The 24,349-nt window shown below is 42.4% G+C and overlaps 1 protein-coding gene across 10 annotated transcripts in view; it reads right to left on the reverse strand.

Moving 5' to 3' along the window:
• cpeb3 (cytoplasmic polyadenylation element binding protein 3) overlaps nt 1-24,349 on the reverse strand; it is a 39,147-nt gene that overhangs the window by 11,259 nt on the left and 3,539 nt on the right. For 5 of the 10 annotated variants that reach the window (XM_046070674.1, XM_046070677.1, XM_046070676.1 and 2 more), the window contains 5 exons: nt 18,304-18,457; nt 10,800-10,856; nt 7,726-7,749; nt 6,014-6,181; nt 4,200-4,289 (listed from right to left, as the gene is read on the reverse strand). In XM_046070674.1, the coding sequence (XP_045926630.1) occupies nt 4,200-4,289; nt 6,014-6,181; nt 7,726-7,749; nt 10,800-10,856; nt 18,304-18,457 (493 nt within the window). Of the gene's footprint in view, nt 1-4,199; nt 4,290-6,013; nt 6,182-7,725; nt 7,750-10,799; nt 10,857-18,303; nt 18,458-23,240; nt 23,317-24,349 lie in introns of those variants that run through there. The other 5 variants (XM_046070683.1, XM_046070682.1, XM_046070679.1 and 2 more) reach the window with 5 other exon arrangements.

Below are 24,349 nucleotides of genomic sequence, written 5' to 3' on the forward strand. Positions count from 1 at the left end.
GTGCTAAGCTAAGCTAACTTGCTGCAGGCTGTAGCTTCACCTCTGCTATGCAGACACGAGAAGTAAAGTAACTCTCGGCAAGAAAGTGAATAAGCGTCTTTCCCAAAATGTCAAATCATTGCTTTAAATGCTTTCCATAGCATGATAATCAAATACAATATGCCTGAGTTCAAGGCCAAGCAACGCCTAGAAAATGCTAATATCGTCGTTAGTTTGGAGTTATGAAACCAGATTAATGGTCTAGAAATACACTGCCGACTAAAAGTAATAGTGCAGTAGTACCTGGTGCTAACTGTGACTTTACATTATCCACATGGAACCGATACTGTAGAGTCAGTCCCTAAGTTGTACACAAACATGTTTCCACTGCTATATCAAAGTCCCACATTGCAATCCTGCTGTGTTGACTTTGCTGAAAATCCAATCCATGATGACTAGATAAATTGAGTGAGCATAGTCACAATGTGCATCTCTCTGGCTTTAATGGGGACACTTAAATCCAGGCTTATCTTTTCACACTTGGCAACAGGCATGTGTCCGCAGATTTATATCACACAGGCGAGGACACAGACCTGTTTGGACCCAGTGACCCAGATGACGAGAAATGAATCAGCCGCTCGCTATCAAAGAAACATGGGGGCAAACAAGAGAAACTTGCAACAACAAACAAGGAGAAAGGGGGGGGGGGGGCTACCTAGTTGCAAACATACATTGGCCTGCTCCAAAAGTCTGGAGGCAGATTTCTGTGAAAGCATAGGTGAAGCCAACCCTCCATGTATACTATCTAGCCAATTAGAGTAAAGAGGGAGAGGGCTGTAACTCTGTCAAAATGTAAACAGGCCAACTGCTGACAGCAGCTCACACCATGAAGGGAGAGAGGAGGGGGAGGAGGAGAAGGAGAAGAAGAAGAAGAGGACGAAAAAGAAGGCTTGGCAGGATGGATGGAGGGAGACACAAACATCTGCACTCTTAAAAACAAACACAGGCCCTGAGGCTTTGGAGCAATTGGAGTGTAGTCAGTGATAGAGTAGAGCAGGGGTGAAATCAAGTGTCGCTAATCATCTCAATTTGATGAAGTCACTCACTGAATATAATCCCAACACGAGAGCAAAAAAAGATAAATCGAGGCCTAAGTAATGAAGTACAATGTGTAATACTACGACTGCCTATTGCCACTGCAGCACTTCTCTGTTGCCATTGCCTGAGACTTGTATGGATAAGAGAGCATACCGTTTCCTGCTTTGAATGTACATTTTGCCTCACGACATCATAAAAAAAAAAAAATAAGCAGCTGATAATGACTGGCTGCGGTCAAAAGCAAACTTCAGTTGTAACCTTTTGAAGCCAACACGTCTGACACACTGTTATTTCCGTATGACGTGAACATTAGCATTTGTAGCAGTTTATAGCTCCCAGCGCTCAGGCTCCAGCAGACAGACAGCGTCACCACTCCCTCCTCCTCCTCCTTCAACCCCCAGTCACCGACAGAAATAGCTCCCTAACATTTCCAGCTTATTACCAACAACAGTGACGACAGTGCTGGGCGATAGGGAGAGTGACAGGACCATAGTGACCAGAGCTCACACTTTCTTTAACTGACTGTGATGACCGAGAAAGCAGCGTCACATAGGGGTCATATTATCCCCCTGCCATATTGTATATGATAACACAGTGGTCTTTTTAATATTTTAAAAGTAGCATTAACTGATTTTTTGATGACTTGGGGGCAGACACTGACATATTATCAACTTGTAATGGTTAGATGGTGAACGTGCTAGCAAGCAGTTACCTATTTACACATCCAGCAGACAAAGAGCAACATTAGCATTCATTTGCAGCTGTGTGCATCTTTTCTGGGTATCAGGTGCCCACAACGCAAGTACAATATTTACTTTCCGTTTAGCTGTGTTTTGGTCCCCACAAACTCCTTAGGGAAATATTTGGCGCTTTAACTGCTAAATGCTCCACCATGTTCACCAGCTAGTTGCTAACTTTGTCTGTTGTTTGGTGCTGGGCACATAGCATACAGTGGGTTCATCAGAGCTTTTTCACAGAAATCCTGCTGTGACTGAAAACAAGGTCAGTGAGAAAACGGTGAGAGTGCACCAGAACAGTAAAGTAGCGAGTCATAAAACCAAAACAACAAGCTAAAAGAAGCTAAAATGCTCTGTAGAGCTGAAGAGAGCTGCAGAGTCAGGCGATAATTTGTCATCACAAGCGACCTCTTTCAGATATTGTCATTTGACTTGCTGTTAATATTAAAATTTTGATTGATGCAACTTTAATGTCATAACATGATATTATCGATATTGCCAAGTGTTGGCACATTTATGTTGTGACTACATACAGCAGCGCCAAACATGGCAAAAGTAACATCGCTGCTGGCTCCACTGTGGAAGCGGCTTTGATATATAGAAAGGTCATATTTACAACAAACCACTATTATATATAAGCCCCTCCCTGGCATTAATAATACTTCCTTTGGACCCTGCCCTTGACTTGAAAAAAAACAATCAAACTGCAAAGCCCTCCCACAATACCGCAAATAATATAAAAGTACTGAGTTTGTACAATTTGTTTCACCATCAACAACAAAATGTGCATAAAGAAAGAAGATTATATACTGCAAATCTACAGCGAACATTACAAAACGGTGTCTTGATTATTGAACATTCCATCTACCATCTAGTCACAGAATGAGAAAAATTGCTGCTATTGATGTGACTTTTTTTTACAATAAATCTTACATAGGAAGAATGTAATAACATATATCAAATCTGAAAAGACCCAAAAGAAAGAACAAGAGAAGACCCAAAAAATAGACTTCTCTCCCTTTAGCAAAAAGAAGAAACACATAAAACAATATTGCATGTGTATTGTTATGACACAAATACCCTACAATATCATGATATCACCTCTAGCTTCAAAGACACAAAAAAGTTGCAGATAGACAATGCATGACAATGTATGTAAGAGAATAATACAATCTGAACTGAAGCGAAACTGTTCCTACTTCCTCTCTAAGTTGCCATTTCTCTCCAAGCACCAAATGAGTCCTAGCCTGTCCCTGAAGTAGGCCTGAGCCACAATATGAGTCATCTCTAAACTAAAAACAATTTCATAACTGTACAGACACACATCGCCGGCAGTTTAATGTGAAGCAGGACGGAAAGTGACGACTTCCTTCCATTCGGTCAAGCTTGGAAGGACGTTTAACACGGGTGGAGGCTGATGACCTCTTGATGCGAACCCCACAACCGTAAATCCGCCGTTACGCAGTCCACATGAGAGTAGGACACACTCACGCAGTCATGCAGATGTGCACTTGCTCTCAACCCTGAAGCTATTAGTGCTAAGAAATCTGTCAACAGGCATCTGGCCAAGCTCACTTGCCAGTTAATATAGAGTGTGACATAGAGAGGATATTTTAGCGGTTTCCCTTGGAGTTTTGGAGAGTGTGTTGGGGGGGGGGGGGGGGGTAAATTAGAGTGAGAGATGATTTCTACACAAATCACTAGTCCCACATGTCTCCTCCTCTTACATGGCGGCATCCTCCAGCTGCCGTAAGCTCATTCATTCCCCTAAAAGGATGCTGCATTTTTCCTCCTGGCTTTGGATATTAGTAGAGCCAAGCCTATTCAAAATAATCCTCCCAAGCTAAAATAAAAAAGGGATGTTGAAAAATGAGAGTGGGGGAGAACTGCCAGAGATTTCCGCAGGTCCACTAGACGCAGCATATTACCATCTGCCTATGGAATGTCAGTTATTTCCAGAGGTCTTTAATAGCTTTCCTAATATGACACACAGCAGCCCCTGGGCCAGAGGGAGTGATGTAGTTGCAAGGGGTTGGTGCTACTCTGATCACCTGCCTGAAGATGACACCCGAGAGGCTGCGCAAAAAGAAGAACAACTTTCACACTCCTCAGGTACTCATTCAAGCAAACAGTTGTGGGGTCAAAGCTCTTGGCGGTTAGTTATGGAGTCATCATATAGCGCATGTGTCTTTCTGCGAGATGACTACAGGGGGTACCTCAGATAAACAGACACCTCCATGCTTGCCCAGCATGAGCTACGAATTCTGGGTAATATGATTCTTCACAAAACTCTAAAATGGCGACGCACCCAAGGTGATATTTATTGGTGTAGACTTTGATGTCTGATGGGAAAATAGAGATTATGGTCTGAGAAACAGTTGTTACCTTTCGGTGGGAAGTAGGATTTGCTCTCAGCTTTGTGGGGCCAGTCTACCACCAGGTGCCCATAGCGACGGAAACTGTTGGTGATTTCATCTATAAAACAGAACAGACAGGCATGAATATTATTTTCATGACATTATAAGATAGCATTCATGTAAAATGCATGTGAAGGACTCTATGCAGAGCCACACTCAGGGCGGAGACAGGCACAGTTTCTATTTTTTGCTGTGTTCTTGTTTAATGCAGTGGCTACTACTGCAGCAGGAACACAGGCCAGGAACATCCAGTCTGCACTGGGCTGACTCGTGCTGTGGAAACTCATTAATTTTTCAACCAGCACGGGCACGTATTGTGCCTGCACTCAGTAGAACATGAAAGTAAACATTCCATATTAACCTTAAACTCTTTGGCATGCTCCAGAGATTGTGGAAACAATTACAGATCCACAACGTAACCGGTCACAGACGGTAAAGCATTGCAAGTGACTTAAATAAAAGATACATTCTCTACGTCTGGTTCCTCTAGACTCTCTGTATGGGAGAGTTGGGAAACTGATTAAACCACATGCCATGCACTTTTTGGGGTGATCCCACCCCAAATCTCACTCTCTGCCTTAGAAGCAGATCTGATTGCCTTTGCCACCTTGCTGGCCAGATGCTTAATCCTGCTGAAATGGAAATCTTCAGTACCCCTTTCTCACAACTTGGTTGTTCATGCTTTTAACCAAAACTTAAGTAGATAAGACATACGGTCAGGGGGTCGACATGTAAATTCAATAACACGTGGGGCCCATTCTTTAGACTTGTTGAGGGGTTCAGTTTCCTGGCTGTTCCAGAGTGAATCACATCAGCTCCCTCCAATTTTCTAGATGAATTATTGCATGTGGAGCTGTGATATAAGTGTAAGCATATATGATTAAGCCTCACTTTATTTGCATGATATATAGTGTATAGTGTGACTGAAATGCCTTTCTGCATTTATGCATATTATCTGGCTGGTCTGGTCATTTTGGTCATTTTCACAAGTCTGGTTTTTGGTTACAAGTCATGTCAAGAAAAAAATGATAAAAATGTCAAGCTGTATAGCAAAACCTGTGATGTATTCAGGCTATTTAATGGAAATTTAACATTAATATCGCAGAAAAGGCACCCAAAAGAATACTTCGATGCACTTTTTCACTTGCTTGCCAAGAGTTAGATGAGAAGATTGATACCACGGCCACATCTGCACAGTAAAGGTGAGTCTTCTGCCAGCAGCTAGTTAGCTTAGCTTAACACAAAGACTGGAATTAAAGGGAAACAGCTAGCCTGGCTCCAAAGTTAACAAAATGATATCTTGTTTGTTTAATCGATACTGTCCAATGTGTACAAACGGCATGTTGTGACTTTATGGGGGGTAAGCTACAATTACTGTACAAGTATAAATGACGCATCAATCCTCACATCTAACTCTCGGCATGAATGCAAACAAGTGAACTATTTCTTCAGCTTTGTCAACTGTCAAAAATCTGTTCTTTGATTAGGGGTCATTGGTTTAAAACACAAGCTTTTAACAGAAGTTTACGGTGGCTGAATAGTGTGTTAAATGAATATCCTCAACAAGGAGTGGCTTGGTACTCTTAAGCAAGGCTCAGATACTTCAGGGTAACTGTTGGCAAACATCCAAAGACAAAGACTGTACTGGGAGGCTTCCAGTTGTGAAAGTACAATCTAGTATGCATCAGGACACAGCTCTAGAAGTGCTGTGCTGAATAAGGGCCTGGGATTAAGTAAAAACCTTTCTCTAGACGTGTAAATGAAAAACAATCCTCTGTTTACCTTCATCTATGTCAGGGGGGAGGCCTCCGACAAAGACCTTCCTGGAGTAGCGCTCCATCCTCTCTCCGTTCTGACAGCGGGTTGGCGAGTTCAGGCCAGGGGTCAAGGAGGGGTCGCCATGGCCATCGTCGAGGAAACCATCTTCAAAGGGAAACAGACAGGAGCGACCTGGGAGCACAGGAAAGGAGGAGGGCACCAGGAAGACAGACAGAAATAACAGGGGAAGATGGAGAGGTACAAGAGTGAAAAGTAAATGGGGGGGGGGGAGCAGGGTGTGACAAATAGAGTGAATTAATCACATCTGGAAACTACAATTGTAGCAGAATCAGTTTGGATACTGGGATTACTGGGAACCCGGTCTGTCAATAAAGTGAGATGGTGGTCTGTTTTCCTTAACCTCTCGAAAGTATGTGGACACCCATGAACATACAGTGACTCCCAAGTTCAAAGGTCTTGTGGAAAGAAGATGTCTAACAATCACATTGTATATCTAGGTGTTCACATACTTTTAGCCATAGTCTATATAAAATTATAATCATGATATCATAATGTCATTTTGGGAACTTCACGGTGATGCCCACTCCTAATCCTCATTACAACACCAATCTGCCTGACCTGCAGGCAACATGCTGGATGCAGCACATAATGAGAAAGGAGGGGCTGTTGATCAGTCAGTAATCAGCATGTTTATGGTATTCTCTCCTAGTCGGACACATCATGCTTGTGGAATTCTAACCAAACCATGTTTCCCACTGGGAGCTTTCCACTGATGCAGCAATGTCTTAGCAATATTTTTGTGTATTTTCTGACTGCGCTGTTGCTTATCCTTAATATGTATGTTCCATGCACTAGAACCACATTTGTCTCTCTTTCTTTAGCAGGGTTGATATTTGACTTTTTGATAAATGCGGTAAGCGATTCACATGCTTACATTGTAAGGAATGCTGCTCTTTCTGTCTCCCGTCTTTCCTATGCGAGTTCATTTTATTGAAAGCAATTTGATTCAGACATTATTTATTGCACTTATACTACAATTACAACATATATGTGTAACTCCAGCCCAACACTGCTGTGACCTTACAAATGTCACACAGCAGCTTTCCTCCTCGCTGAAGGAAGACAGAATTATTAAAAAAGCACATCAAATCAGAGATGAGCCATGTTGAAAGCACCCATCTTTGCCAATCAGATGATGAGTCACTTCTGAGTCAGCATACTCCTCCATGAAACCCTCGAGATTTATTTTGGAAGCACTACAACCTAACATGCAACAGCAGCATCACGCTGCCGTTGTCTGGAGAAATGGAATCCATCCCTGTGTACCAAATACTGCAAATAGATGATATGTTTTTACTTTTCTTTTACAATGGGAAGCATTTGTAAAACACCCCCTAAATTGCACAACTGTTCATAATATAACCATTACAGGTAGAACACTGACTCAGAATAGAGAGAAAAGAAAACTGGCAGACATTTTTTTCCCTCTCAACATTAAGCAAAACAAGATTCATATATACAGATTTGGTGGACCCTTGCCCCATGTTGATTAAACACACAACATGGAAAACAGTGTGTCAAAATGAATATGATTTCATTCAATCACAGCACAGATGAAAAGCAGATAGTGACACCACACTAAGACACCCCTCAGCCTCGGAGAGATACACAGCCGGCATGGCAAACAGAACCCCAGAGAAAATGCCTCACGTTACCTCTTCTGCGGCCATAGCTCCGGGCTGCTTGTCAGCACAGTGGGGGAAGGTGAGAGACACAAGGAGAGACAGAGGGTTGGGGCAGGAACAAGGGTAGGAAAGAGATACAGAGACGTGGGTTTTGTGGAAAATAAACCAAAAACATCTCTAAGGCAACAGTGAAACCACAGATGGCCACACCTAAGGTTCGGCAACAGGAGGAGGGAGGGTGATTATTAGAGCCTGGCACGAGCCCACAGTAAACCTGCCGCACCTGCCTTGGCAACAAACACATGCAGATGCAGCACAGGGGTGGTGGGCGATAGGTGAGGTTTAGCTAAAACAATGGCAGAGATATTTAGCAGCATAATGCGACACCCAACAGCCGGAGATTGTAATCTCAATTTAATGAACCCGCAATGTCTCGCGTTCGTGCTAATCTTCTGTGAATATACGCAAATGAGGCTATAAAGCAGAGTGCATGCATGACTGAGGGTAGAGCAGGTTAGTCATTATCATGGCCTTGGTGAAATATTAAAAGTTGCTCTCAGGTCAGGTATGGCAGGCCAGGTGTGAGTGGAAACTTCCCACAGGATATGGAGAGGGCATGGAGCTGGCTGGCAGCCTTGGGGCTCTGGGAAGGGAGGATAAAATGGGCGGTGATGGCGCACTGGATAAGACACATGCCTTTGGTGTGAGAGACCTGGGTTCGAATCCACAGTGAGACACCATTGTGTCCCTGAGCAAGACACTTAACCCCTAGTTGCTCCAGAGGCATGCAACCTCTGACATATATGGCAATTGTAAGTCGCTTTGGATAAAAGCATTTAGCTAAATGAATAAATGTAAAATGTTAAGAGGAGGGGGGCAGTGGAGATTCAGGGCTGAATTGATCTAAAAAAGAAAGGGATATGGTTGAAAGCTCCAGGAAAAGCTAGTGAGTGGACCTTGAGATCTGATTATATACAATTTGTCAAGGTCCACTTTTCAGCTTATTCCATAGCTTTCAATTGCTTATCGTCTTCCCCCATATACTGTACAACCACCTGTTATCACGTGACATGATTTTCATACTTAGGTTACGTGATGACATCTTAGCTCTCTCCATGACAACTTAGCAAATTCCATCCGTTGAGAAAGCACATAAGATGCATTCAAAAGCTTTGGGAAGTTACTGAATAGAGCTTACTAAATAGAGTTACAATGTTTTTGCAATACCACAGTTTCCACAATCAAAAATGTACTTTCACGCTAAATTTAGCTCACATTTTATGTGCAAAAACACCACCCCTTGTTTCAGGATTGTGTTCGAGTATTTCCCTAATCTCTGAAATGCTCCCACAAACAACCTCCATTTGAATATGATGTGCTGCTAATGCAAGCCACGCAGGGGGGAAAAATGTGGCTTGAGACAGCGCAAATTCCAATAAACAGCAGGATGGGTAATACAGCACTAAATAGATCCTGCTGCTCCTCTAAACGCATTAGTCACAAAGCTAACTTGCCTCAAAAACCAACATGGGCCTTTGCATTGTAAGAGCCCCATTGTGTGGCTTGCCCTTCTGGCTTCTCTAGGGGAATATATTGTCTCTGAGCCTCTTCTCCCTTGCTATGTTTTCATTAAAAAGATCTGGCTCTCCAATCCAAAAAAACCTGGGCAGTCCCTCCGCAGCTTTTCCCTCTCGCTGTCTGGCCTCGACAGAACAAAGCCACCTAGCAACCAGGGCAAAATGAAGAAAACGTCGCTGGGAAACCGTCAGATGCCCCAGTGACAGTGACCCTTACAACCCATAAGGGAGAGAAGGAAAAGCATGGGTTAAGAAAAAGTACCAACTTTCAAACTGTGTGGTGTCTGGGAGACACAAAGAAAGTGTTTGAAAGTAGGCTGGGAGATACCTCTGGGCATGATGAGTTTGATGTCTCTTGCTTGTCCCCGCTTCAAAGCCTGAGACACTTCTACTAAGCTGTCAAATGAACAACACCAATAAATCTGGATAGAGGACCTACGCTTACTAGTCTCCACTCTTTCTTTTTCCCTTCAAGTTCTAACACCATCCGGAGAAAGTAGAGCCCCTTACAGGTTCTCCCAGCGTGAAGCCTCAAAGCTAATGGGACGAAATGAAGGAGAAACACTTTAAAGTTGAAACCAAAGCTTCCCTGTCTACACACATCACAGGCTATAGAGGAGAGAGCCAGTTCTGACAGATTTGGAAGATCTGGGCAGATCTGTGCTTGCCTGAGAATAATCCCATGACACAACAGTTTAACATCAATCCGGCACACGTTCTCCGAGGATACCAGTGATGAAAAGAACAAAATGAGGAAGGAGCACCAGTGTTGTCAAGATGTGACGCTAGAAACTGCTTCACCGAGAAAGAATTTTTCTTTCACATCCTTTGCCTTTATCAGTTTCTATACCTTGTAGGCTGACTGAACGTGTCCAAAGAGGAAACTAGGGCTTCACTTATTTGGTTTGATCACCAGTCCATCCAGATACCCTTGATATTTTGCTGAGGTTTGAACAAAAAGACTGGAAACGCGATTGCCCCTTAAATCACAAGAGAACATGCCACAAAATGGATGTGTAAGACCCTAAGAAAGCATGTCCCTGATCACATCCAAAGACACATAAAGGGCACTCATAAAAGCAGAGCCTGGCCTGGAAAACTGCAGCATATGGGATAAAGACCTGATTTCTCGCAATGGCTCGTCTCCTGTCACTGTTGGTCATCTGCCGGCTGATGGGACACTGGGGGGAATCTAGTCTTACATGCTGGGATATATTTGGAAGTGCTATTCACAGGTCAACTGTGCTTCCCCCAGTTCTAAGAGGTCTGTCCTAGGGAAGTGTCAAGGAATCCAGACCTTAGCAAAGGGTAGGCAGGTGCCTCCAGTGCATACTGACATGGGCCTCTGTGGTTAGGGGGCATATGTTTTTGATGGGAATACGCCACAAATATACTTTCCATTCTTTAATCTTTCAAAACACAGGGGGACAAAAAGCAATTGTAGCATTTGTCAGTGAAACTGTAACAATCTGGATTATTTCCAGATGGAGAAGAAGCTGATGGGTACTACAATAAAATGTAACTTACTATTCAATGGCATTATATGGTCTGCTCCAGGATGATGAAAGTTGAGACCCATACGTCCTGTTGAAGAAAAAAAAAAGAAAGGATTTTACAAAAGTGGGAAAACATGGAAATCACTGATTAAACCCACCCTGTTGACAGACATTTTTTTTTTTTTAAATCTTCCATTCTATTGTCAGCATTGGGAAAATGCCAGCCATGATGAAATGCTTAACATGAAATTAAAAAAACCAGCAAATTTACCCAATGTGATACAATGGCAGAAAAGGAAGACCACAGAAAACAGATGTGAATAACGACGTGGAAACACGCATTCCTTTGTTGTCACACATCTCATATGCGCACACACACACAAAAACAAAGGCAGCTACAAGGCTAGGCACTAAACAAAGCATGCTTTCTACTATGGTGACAATGTGCGCATGCTACAAGAGCCCATCTGTCTGCTTTTGCTGGGAGAGGGATGGTTTGGGACGTCTAAGTCTTCATGGTTATCTCTGTCTCCATCATCCTATTCGTACAGGCGATAAGAAAAATACACTTAAGGCGAGACAGAAGTAGCCTACCTGGTTAAGGACAAAACATTGCAGACTCACTGTCAACATAATTTGCAGTTGTTGCCAGAGAGAGCCGCAGAGGCACACCCTTTATCCCTAACCACTTAAAATTAGGGCCCTCTGTCAAAATCCGCCTACACCAGCTTTTTGCTCAACACACAGCAAACAAGCAGCCTACCTACAGAGTCACTGAAGTATAACTGAAGGTGAAGCAACATTTTCACTGGCATTCACATCGATATTTAGCAAATATCCTTCAGATTTAATGAGACACATCATGCACTTGTGCAGACGATGAACTCAACATTGGGGTGGGGGGTGGGTAAAGGTTGAGGGTGACAACTGCAACTGATATCTTGCTTTACTGCCAGTGTATGTTTCCGCATATGTAACATGGACTTTGAGAGACCCATCAGCTGCATGTTGCAAGCTGCTGTAGTGCAAACAAGAGGACATGTCAAAAGTTCCTAAATTTGGCCACAGAAGACAGAAGATAGTGGGGACACAGCAAGGGGGCCTCTTCCTGGTTTGCAAACAAGAGTGGAACTAGCAGTTAGACCTGGTTCAATAGAGGAGTGGCAGGGTAGGAGGAGGACAAGGAGCTGGCGGTGAACCTGCAGCTCCACAGATGTGTATTTCCACACTCCTCTCAGCCAGTCAGAATCCAGGGCTCGGGGCCAAATTGAGCCTATACGTTCACACACACACGTTTGAACACGTGGACATGCGGCATGGCCTACGGTCACATTATGTTTGCTCTTTTCAACTTATTATCATGGGGAAATGAACATTTATTTCAAAGACTAGATGCACGCAAATGGAGGAGTATCCAATATTGTGTCCTGAAACTGAAGGGTTTTATTTAACTGTTCAGAAAGTTCTCCAATCATCCACCGCTTTCCCTATCTCACCAGCCTTACACCTGTTAGTCAGGCTGGGCTTTCATCTGAGTTCAAGAGCCCCAAGGGGTAGCTGCACAGAATCATCAGTATTGGTAAATGTGTGGGTGGTCTATTTGTTAGTCCTCAAACCAAATTACAGGGTTTAAGTCCAAATGTCTGACTGGCTGAAGTGTCCTACAGAGAGAATCCCTTATAGCTCCAGATCAGTGTACTTTGACCGCACACCACTGCATTTTCGTCGAAAATAAGAGGATCAATAAATTACTACATTACGCACTAGACAAGACTACTGCGTTCCATTGAACACATTCACAATCAAAGCCATGACTTTGTTGATAAGAGGGCAAAAGTGTGCACCCCTTTCCATCTACATTAGTCATTTTGGGTAACAGAGGGGGACAGTTGCCCTCCTGAAGCCTTAAAATAACCCTGGGCATGTGCCATCTGCTTCCCCCAGGAGTTGAGTGGCAGGGCCTGAGGGGCCCCCGAGTTGCTGCCGCTGCTCTTCTGGTGACATTTCCTCACCTGGAGTCTGAGCTATTCTCAACCTCCCCATGATGACTGCACAGCAGCGCGGCCACTCGGGAGACACGGCATATGGCTTCATTAGGCATGGATCCAACAGTACCTCCCTTTTCACATGCCTTACAATCTTCAGGCTGGACACTGACCTCGCTGTGAACGCTTTGGTAGAAATGGGATAAAGAGTACGATGGATTCATCATTTGGGATCTGGTGCCCCCAATGGGAATGCTTCAATGTTGTCGCAAAGTTGTCAGACTTTTTAAAAAAGTGCAATAAACCAGGACAAATTAGATTAAAAACCAGCAACATCAGCTGTTTAACTATAAGGGATATAAAGAAATTTATCACTTTCATCAGCTTCTATCAAGAGCTGACAAACTGGTCTGCTGATGCTGAAATTCAACAGGCAGTGAAGAGCTAAAAAACATTAGCAATTGTATTTTGCTACCTCTGTTCCACATTTTAGCACATATTTAAGCCCCCAATAACACCTCTAGGAGAAAGCTCTAGCAGGAGCTGTAAGATGAGGGTAAGTGTGCCAACAGCAAGGTGTGGAAATGTTAGCACTGATGAAAAAAAAACACCTCTGCAGCAGGGTGCCCCAAAACTGCACTTCTTGCTTACTAGTGCCAAAGAAAGCATCAATTAACAACACTACACTGGCAAAAACGGGTAAAAAAAACAAAAAATACATGACATGACATGACCCACTGAGGGGCATGTGTTTTCCACACAGCCGACAAATGACTGGAAAGATTGAGAGGGATGGGTGTTTCTGTAAGAGAACTGGTGAGGAAGTTATTTTGTGTCTCTGTTTGTCAGAATGGCCTACTTCTTTCCCTTTATACCAGCTTGATCTGAACCCAACAACCTTTGAAAAGACAATTAGAACAGGGTATAGGGTATACGTAAAACTATATAAAATTATTTACACTATAAAACTCAAATGGTGGGGGCATATTTCTAGAAATAAATCCCCAAACATGCCAATGGCCCACTTTTACTTAATGTTTTGTAAAAGTAAGTCACAAAACTATTAAATGCCTTTCATGTCATAACGGAGGATTTCCAGTTGAGCCTGATGCACAACTTGGCAGCAATAGTCATGCTTAAATAGTATTTCATGGCTTGCAATATCTGGACAAACCATGATTTTAACAGACAAAAACAAGCCCAGACTTGTTTTGTTGCCTGGGCTGGATTATCTCAGTAATGCTTGCAGGAGTCATGCATTTCCAACCGTAACGAAATATAGCAGTCTGACAGTGCAGTTTATAGGAAGCAAGGTGTTAACCTTTAACACAGCCAACCAACACATCACCTTATCTCAGTACAGTCATTACTGGGTTACAGGGCATATCACTCCGACACTGAGATCATCTCAAGTGTTGTTAACCACAACGGCTGAAAAGTTGAGAGGTCAGGTCCAGCTTGTCAGCCAACCTTCAGCCCAACCAAGTGTTTGAAATGTTGACATTTCACCTCAGGTTAAGTTAAGGTGACCCCTCTCTGAACCTGAACAAAGAAAAAAGTTCAAATAGGCCTCCTCTTCTTTACAAACGTGATCTTCTATGATCTAGTTAAGACAGAAGGAGGTAGGTTTAACAAAAAACGTTATAAACTTAACTTAAATCTCACTGGAGACTTTTACACCATAACTAGAGACAGACAGCCTAACGTAGAGACAGAAAGAGCGTTGTGCTGGCTACATCTTTGCTAAGGTTTCAAGCAAAGCTGCACAGAGACGCCAACTCCTTCATATCATTGAGGCACCTTGTTTAATCACACTGTTACTAATCTGACCTGTAGTGCACTTGCAATTCTTGTTTTCCTCCTGATAAAAGCCTGTGTGTGTCTCAACTCTTATCCACTGACCGACGCTCTTGTCAACAAGTGCACAAAGTCAAAGAGCACCAGTGTTTGCTCTCCCTCAACTACTGACTTCAATTATAGCTGGCACCTTCCATCTGTTACCACAACATTATACCTCATACGGGCCGCTCACCAACACATCGCGGGTGACATCTGAGTCAGACCAGCTGAGGCAATGTGTGTGTGTGTGTGTGTTCAGAGTGAGAGAGACATTGTGGGTGGGGTGGGATCAACGCACCGCTTCCACGAGGACTTAAGGGACTTATTAACACTTTTGAGTATCTCAAATACTCAACCTCAGTGAGGTTGGGTGTGTGGGGAGTGGCTCCATGCTGCAGACACAGCTCTGTTGAGCCATCTTTGCTAAAGACAATCATGACAGCCTGAGAGTGTGTGTGTGTGTGTGTGTGTGTGTGTGACGATATTGCTGGCAGCAGCGGCGGTGGCTTTTGTCAAACTGGTGGTGTTTTTCCAGGCAGAGCTGAGAATCTCTGGTGTATGTGTGTTTGGTTTGTGCGAGGGTGCCTGGCTCTCCACACGTGAGCTCAGCTGACCCAGTTCAGGAACTTCATGCAGAACAGTGTGTGTGTGTGTGTGTTGCTGCAGAAAGGGCCCGTTTGTTCAGACGCCCCCGGGGCCCTGTTCCCCTCACCCAGGAGTAAAGAGCTTTTAGAAAGTTTGAGAGGACGGCCAGAATAAAGTGTCTCTCTCAGACAACACACACGCGCACACACACACACACACACACACACACACACACACACACACACACACACACACACACACACACACACACACACACACACACACACACACACACACACACACACACACACACACACACACACACACACACACTCTTTGAAGTTGACTCTGCTCCAAACAAGTGCTAAGAAAAAAACTGGGTAAATTGAGATGGCTTCGCCTGTCTCCCTGTCTTCACAGAGAGGGAGAGAGAGAGAGCGAGGAGGGTGGGGGTCACCTCACACTCTTTTTAGAAGACCCAAGGTTCTCTTTCTCGCCACACTACAAGTGCTTCTCCTTCTCATAAAAACACTCAAGGAAAAACAACTATTCCTGTCACAATGAGAAGTATGCCAGAAACGTCTGTGATGGGATGGATGTGGGTGGGACCCATTCAGTTGGGAATGCAAAAGTGGGCCTACTGGGTTAATTAGTTTTGACTGGTGGTTGTCAGCTGGTGGGCAGTGTCCTCAAAGTGGGATATCAGACATGGGACGACTGTAGCTAAAAATGAGCAGAGAAATATGTTTTCTTTGTTATCGTCTAGTCTTGGCTACAGTAAGTAGGTTTCAATTAATTACTGACCTAGATCTGTGAATTTAGAAAACGTTAGCACTCAACAACAAAAGAAATAGCTTAAAGTGGAGCGTTGCAACCATTTTATGGCATCTATATGGTGGATTTGTTCCTCAGGTTCGTCGGGTTGCACCTGTCCTGTTGGTAATGACTCTCTCTGAGTGTGAATGTTAGTCTCTGTTTGAGTACTTAGGCTCAGTGTATGAATGTGTGTGAATAGGTAAGTGCAATGTAATTTAAAAAGCGCTTTGAGTGGTCGCAAAGACTAGAAAGGAGGATTTACATACACATCTGAAAGCTAAGACGACGTTAGTTCATTGACTTACAATCAGATAAAGTTCTTCTCAGCCTTAAGACACTTTTGGGAAACTATGCCCTCGTCTGTCTACGACATACCAGCAACTAGGAGGTAAAACAACAGAACTTCACAACTGCAGTCGTCTTTGCTGCAGTCTGACAGTGTGTGACATCTGTGATGTGTTTGACGATTTGACGACACATCTGGTACAGTGCTCACTGATGGCTTCTTGATCCCTGGTGAAAGCAACCAATCAACAGTTGAGCAGGCAGGATTCAGAATGGGGAAGTCATCGTCCTACATAGGTAGCTTGTTAGTTCGCTTCAGTCAAGAACAATAAGTGCCAGAAAAATGGCTACAGGCAATGATGAGATCAGAGCTCTTTCACTTTTACAGTGGGCTTTACATTTCTATGTACTGCAACAAATGACACACAGACACACAGACACACACACAGACACACACACACACACACACACACACACACGGATGTAGACAACTGGCACAGTCAAAGAGAAATCGAGAAATTTCTTAAGAAATGACTTTTGAACCTGAGCCCAAAGCTTTAAAGAATAAAATGACCCCGAACTGTTTTGGTCGGGTGGCAAAACTCTTACCCCAGGTACAGCGTTTGTTATACAACTCAACACTAAATCAGTATTGTCAGAGACATTTCAATAGAGGGATCCATGGGATGAAATGTGCCGTAATGTGTTTGTTTGAAATGTTTGAAGTTCTAAATGATCTCCTGAGTTGAAAAAAAGGCAGCACCTGCAATGCGTTCTGCAGTAGATTACACAGCAGACCGGCTCGAAGCATATGGCCCTTCTAAGACAGTGAGCAGGTACGCTAGCAGGGTGGAGTTGTTCTGTGGTTAGCACGGTAGCTTACTGCAGCCCTGCGCCGTCTACATGATGACGAGATGGGTAAACAAGCAAAGAGAGATGCGGGAATGCACACCCATTTCCATGCAGCACTCTCCACCGTCTTTCCTTGTATCTCCATTGTCTCGCTTTCATAACAATGACAAGGGAAGCCCTGCAGGACATTACGACACCTTTCCAGCGAAGTCAGGCCAGGCCAGGATGACCATTTTGCTGTTATGCTCTCTCAGCACATGACTGGGAAAACAGACTCCACGCATGAGAAAGCGACATGCTCTCCTCATTATATACCACTCCCACCAATCTTTCCATTGTTAAGACGGGAGGATGGGGAAGCATAAAAACCCTACAACCAGCCTGACGGGGCCCCATCTGGGAGACAGGATTCAAAGTTTTTACAATAGACACGTGATAGTGCTTCAAAATAAAATTGGCTTAGAAGGCCTGACATGCATTGGATGGCCTTAAAAGGTGTAAAGTCAGATTTCTTAACAGTGTTTTCATTATTTCAAAAAATTCTCTTTACTTCCCAGGAGATAAAACGTTAATTTATTTTAGTATTATTCAGCATTATACCATTTAGAAAGACCTCCTTCTGTGTATCAAGGTTGCTTAGAAACACTGATTTGATCTTTAATCTATGACTCAAACATGGCACGTCCAAGCCCACAGTCATGCAAAAAATAAAGGTAATAAAAAGTATAATTTGCCTCACTGAGGAAAAATGTAAAACACAAATATACCACTCAACATTTATGCTCACAAGATATTCAGTCAACAAAAGCACGAGTCGTGTGACATTTTCAGTGATCTATTGATTCCAATCAGTAGAAAGCCAACAAGCAAAGAACAAGAAAGGGCAAAGGAAAACGCAATTTGCAAAGTAAAACCACATGAGTGCGCATTTCTGCACATCTGGTCCACCACACATACACACAAACAGAAATTATGCACGATTTTGCAGGTAAGGTTCATAATGTTATTAATTTCAATTTCAATAGAACATGATGATCCATACCGGATTGGATAAGAGATTGGCAAATAGAGCAAAAGAATAACAAAAAGGTACCCAGAGATGATATATGCCCAGGAAGCAAAAAAACCAAACAACCCAAATACTGTAAGCATGGACGTATGAATATTCCTAACCTGCAAAATGATTCCTCCATATAATATCAGCGATAGTCATTGGTGGGCCACCGGCAGGGTGTGGTTTACCTTTGTCATGGTCAGTCCTTATCATATCCATTAAGGAATTCTCCAAAGAGTGCAAGCTAAAAGCATCAAAGGGCCGATTCCGGTCCTGCAACACAGTAAAACAGGAAGAGGGTTAGGATTAGAGTCACCGCACTAGATCCTATACAAATTAAACACGTTGAGCATTTTATGGCTGCTAACGTAGCTACTGACAGTTATGAGGCAAAGCATCATTAATATGTAACTCTGGTAGAACAGCTTAAATACAAATGCTTCTGTAACTCTTGGATATTTCCTTTCATGTGGTGTTAATATTGCACAGTACAGAGTACAAATTATTATAAGTTGAATATAACAAAAAAATAAATAAACATTAAAAGACACAGTGGGGAACAATTTGAAAAACGCTGTGTGAAGAACACGATCTTCAAAAGCTGGCAAACTTCAAGTTGCAAATTTGAACTTGCTGTTGACATTCTGATTCGTTGCTTACCTTGCTCAAGGGCAACTCACTGGCAACAACTTACATGTACCAACAGCTCCGGTTTCTGTTAAAAATGCAAGACAGGCTGGAAAACATTCTTAGCTAATCTAGACTTAAATAAATTTGGGGTCTGAGACAAAACGTAGTAGTAAAAAAAAAAAAAAAAAAAAAACATGGATAGCATGGGTCAGCCCTGGGGATGATGTTAATACAGCTGACATTGAAAAGGAGATATGAATCTTAGTCAGAGGTTCCTTAAGCCTTTTTATGTCAAAAAGCTACAGTGAAAGCACGGACAAGATTCAGCTCGCGAGGAACACATTCTCTAATTTATTCTGTAGGTTGAGGGGTAACAGAAAGGCAAATTAAATCTACGATCAAAGCAGTTACTCCTTGCGTTTTTTTTTAATTGATGAAGTACTCAACTGGAGGTTCAGTCCTGGCAATCACTCTTTTTGACAAATGACACTACCACACAACTGCAAAGGATCCGACTAGAGCTGAAAAGCTTCCCACGTGTAGTACCCGAGTAACAGAGGCAGGTGTGGGAATTGTTGTTTTTTTCAATACAAGACACAATACCTAAGTTAAAGTACAGATATCAAAATTATACATTTTTCAATACCTTATAAATAAACATGTCATTAAATATAAATACATTTATGCCCTTTCAAAAAAGGTCTGTAAATGCTGTCCAAATAAAATCTGCCACTAAGAACTTAAATTTGTCTGACTTGCAACATTTTGATCTAAGTCATGAAAGTTATGAATAACTAGAGATTATGGAAAGATGTTATGAAAGCACCTTAATGCCATCTAGACTCTTGTTTTCGGTTCCATCGGACAGGAACTCAGCTGATACAACTGGTTTTGAAACTGCTGCTAAAATGTTTATGCTGTATCAGGTGGCAGGTTTCATTTGGTGTGCATTTGTACCTGGTGATGTACAAAAGGTCTCAGGTTCTAGAAATTAGTTCAGTGAGTTAGATTGGTCCAACTGAACTAGACAGTCACTTAAAACACTTAAAACACTTCCCTTTGAAGTGTTTAAATGCCCACTGTGGGTGAATGAATTATGAGAATGACATGCGTGCCAAAGGTAAAGCCTGAGAGCGCGACTAACCGGAGCTGGAGGCTGTAGCCTTGGCAGCTGTGTCCTGTGTCCGCTGCCCAGGCCGGGGCCACATTGTTTGCACACCACAGCTATTGTTGCCCATTCGGCTGAGCATTCAAAAGTGTTATTCCCTCCACTCAGGACCCGACAGCGCCACGTAGATAAAAATCTGCCCACTTGGTACAAACGGTAAACATTTAAAATGCTGAGCTTTTCGTTTTCTCCCCCTCCCCCTCCTCTCTGACACATGTGGATGAGCACAGTGACGGGTGGGGGTCGGAGAGCTCAGTGTAGTCAAATGACCTGAAGAGATAATGTACACAAAAGTCCCAAACAGACTGTTTGAACACATCCCATAAGACAACCCGACATGTGGAGCGCAGGTTCATGCTGACCTAACTTGACTACACTGCAGCTCATCTTTCCTTGTGACACATAAACATGATATAAGAGGGTTTAGAGGGAGGTCATGATCAGAAACAGACTAAGCATTTAAGATATGGCTGAATACCCATTTTTTAATGAATAAAGTCTGCTCAGTAAGGTTAAGCGCTGCCAGACTCAGGAGCAGTTGGTAAATTTATCATTTATTGTTTTTTTCCTTTGTAAACTGTCAAAGGTTCTTGCTTTAAATGTTAGTATTAATGTGCAGCTCCACTGGCAATCAATAAATCAACCAACCAATCAATCGAAAAGGCTCAAAGAAAAAATAAGTCTAAGGGGCCCTGGTCCAACAAGTTACAATGCAGTTACACTATGTATACCATAATTTAATTTTAAAAAGTCTTCCCACCTTTATTAAATAGGTATTTTAATCTGAAGAAATATTATTTATTGATCAATAAATTGAAAGACACTAGCAATTCTTCACATTTGAAGAGCTAAAAAAAATGACTTGATAAATGACTTTAACAATCTATCAGCTACATTGTTGGCGATCATCATTTTCTGTCAAACAACTACACAATTAATCGATTAATCGTTTCAGCACTCACGTGAATGTTCCCGAAGGGCATAAACCAACCCTCTGTTCATGGCACCCACAGCAGTTGGCTGTGCTTTGCTGACCTATATTTTGTGTAGCTTATTTAAATACATACAAGGTTAAATCTGGGTCATCTGGAAGCTGAGATGAGACAAACGTATTGCCAAAATAGAAAGGCAAGTTTAGGTGGAACATGAAGCTAAAATGAAAAAAGCTAAACAACATTAAATACCTGGTGTAAATCAGACTAGTTGCTCGTTGAAGCTCCTGCCGTTTTGCATAACCATCGAAAGCATTTGACTGTGACCCTCCACCTGTCAGTCTGTCTACTAACTTTCAACTTTTTGATCTGATATGATGTGATTACAATCACAGGAGGACCACACAAGCCACTAACATCATGTCAAATCAGGGCATCTCCCGAGAAGCTCATGTGACTTTGCGTCTTAAGCCTCACGCTGACACGTTAAGTTGCATTCCGCACATTCCTCAGCCTTTCAGCGGCAGGCGGCAGCCAGCAGCGGGAGAGAGTAGGAGCACATGTCGGAGCACACCCAACATTTCACCCTGCGCCTCATCTGGAGCGTCTGAAGAATACCGAAGGAGATCTACAGGATGACAACAAGTACACCTGTCACCAGCTGTCCACATGACAGTGCGGGGGCCCGGTGTATGTGTACCCTGCATGCCGCTTGGCTCAGCAGTTTGCCTCAGTTTCACTTCAGCAAACAGGACAGTTGACATGTGGCACCCTGACCTTGCATCTTGGTGATAAAGCTCCTCCAATTATGGGTGTAATTGTTAAACAGTTAAGTGTGAGCTACAGCTAGGACTGCATTGCTGAGGTCCCCATAAGCTCTTAAAAAATACCTTCTCTGTCAAATTGATATTGTCTTTTAAAATAGGTTATAATTTTTTTTAATAAGGTAACTCTGTGTAACTCTGGCAAGTCTGATTAAGAGGCATATGCTTGAAAAATCACTGCAGCAATAAACTGAAACTGAAATGTGAGTCATAACCTCCACCATATCTGCAATATCATGACGAGCCGATAATGCAAATAATAAACGACCTTATTCGACAACTGGATATAAAGGAATATATCTTGTAACCTAAATCCCGGACAATTCTTAATGTAAACTTGCTTTTAAAAATTAATATGTATCAATATGAGAAAAACCAGGGCTGCCATGGTCATCTGCCACAGCCAACATTTACCCTGTATTTGGCAGGTGACATGTGCTAGTTTCACTCTCTGGAGGTACTCAACAGAGGAAACCGTGTAATAAAGCAACAGGAGGCCTGACTGACACACACAATCATCATCTTCTCAAAAGGCTATACATTTCAAGCCGGTTGGAATTTCGCCCTGCGCTGGGCTGCGTTTCGTCTGCACATATAGTCCTCTCTGCAGTAACAGTTTAACATTTTGGCTGGTGCTCCGATCTCCAGAGTCCTCACTGATCGGGCAAACAACTACTACTTTTTAAGTAAGCCGGTGACTTAAGGGGGGGAGTATTCAGCTGGCTTATTGTTTATGTTGGCTTGTTTGTCAGGCAGCATAACTAAACATAGGGGAACACATGACTAGCACTGTGAAAAAGCCTTACAGTATTGGGAGTGTTCATAGTTAGTCAACTCCGCAATCAGAAATGTCAATCAAGGCAGGATGCAGACTGAAATAAAAAGTAGTGGTGTTCACTATAAGTGCTGGTGAACATAGATGAGTCCAGTGGAATCTTATGTATGGACCAAAATACAGGAAACAACACTGTACTTCTCCCTCTCCCTCCTACATATCATTGTAGGGCATTTTGTGATATAGGCAGAAATAAAGGTCAAAGTTGGGATCGGAAAAGGAAACTGTAATAAGAAGGTTCTCAGTTAGTATCAGTGTTCACATATTGTTGGTTAAGCTTTTCTGTATTCAAAGAATATAGAGGACATTCTTGGTCTTTTCTCTGTCAACGTGTAACTTAACTTACTCTGTTACTGTAGCTAACAAATACTAGGCACGTGTTGTGATATGAGCCTTCAGCCAAAGGTATTTTGTCGTATGGACTTCTCAGAGGTACAGAGTAACCCCTTTTCGAACTAGGGCTATCTTACTTTAATATTACTTGTTGGCTGTCAGTTTTTTTGCTCTTGAACATAAAACCAGCATACTCCATGACCTGTCATTAGCATGTTTTTCCACCCTTAATAACAGGTAGCTTTCCTGGTCTTGCAGCCCTCACACAGCAGAAGCACGGACATATGTTAATGTCAGCACCTGTATTGTGTAAAATATTTTTGGTGAAACTCACAATAAGAGCGTAATATTGGCTTCTTCTTACTACAAAATTGTGAAAATCCTTTACTTTCCGGGTTGGACCTGCGCTGCGTTCCCGTCTCAGTTCCAAACCACGCCCACTATCCATCACAAGCCAATCAAATGCGAGAATGGATGTTGCCTTCATACACTGTCGAAAATCTTGGAATTAATGGGGAGAGAGGACGTAAACTACCAACCGTGTTGAAAACAGCTACGGAAAAATAAAGCATTTTTACGAGATAATGAGGGAAGAGCAAGGAAGCCGTCTATAAAAACCTATGGTTAGAATGACTAATTATTATTATTATTATTAATATTACTAATAAATGTTAGTGTTTTTATTTTTTAATAATGGGCATGAATGTAACCCCCAATATTACAATTACAATATCCTACAATAATATACCCTCAATGTACCCTCAATATTCAGTCATCTTGCCATGCATTCTACATATTTACAAAACCTTTATAGCCTATAGGACGCATCAATTAAAAAGCTTAATGGCTGATGTATGATTTCTCCCGTTTACTGTGCAGCACATCCTTTCTGCAGCTTACTGTAAAGTAGGTTATTTATAACATATATCACAGGAAACAAGAAATCCTTTCTGATCATTGAGGTGAACTGATCAAGAGTGTTTATACGGGTCTTGTCCGTCTGAATTTAGGAGGTTAGGAGGAGCACCTGAATGCGTCATGTGTCCTTTAAACCTCACGAGTGAGCTGGCAGAGGAAGTTTAACCATTTAATGCAATAAACCGCGCACAGCGAGTATTTCTGGGTCTGACTCAAAGTGTTTGTCTTCGAATGCGTAAAAATAACTATGGTCGATGGTTAATATTTCGCACATTTAAAATAACAAGGTCTTTTATCAAAATCAACTTAAAATGAATGCCTCTGCGGTTGCGTCGGTAACCTATAGTCAATGTGTGAGAAACATAGAAAATTATTGGCAATGTGTAGGCTATGATTCATGCTATAAAATAAAGCCTAATTGTAAATGTGTCCAATTTGCAAAGGACATAATTAGCATCAATCACTAAATCAATCAATAATATATGAACCTAATGAATTCATAGGCTACTGATGGGCTCAGGGTGA

The sequence above is a fragment of the Micropterus dolomieu genome, linkage group LG15 (assembly GCF_021292245.1).
Source record: "Micropterus dolomieu isolate WLL.071019.BEF.003 ecotype Adirondacks linkage group LG15, ASM2129224v1, whole genome shotgun sequence".
Classification (NCBI taxonomy): domain Eukaryota; kingdom Metazoa; phylum Chordata; class Actinopteri; order Centrarchiformes; family Centrarchidae; genus Micropterus; species Micropterus dolomieu.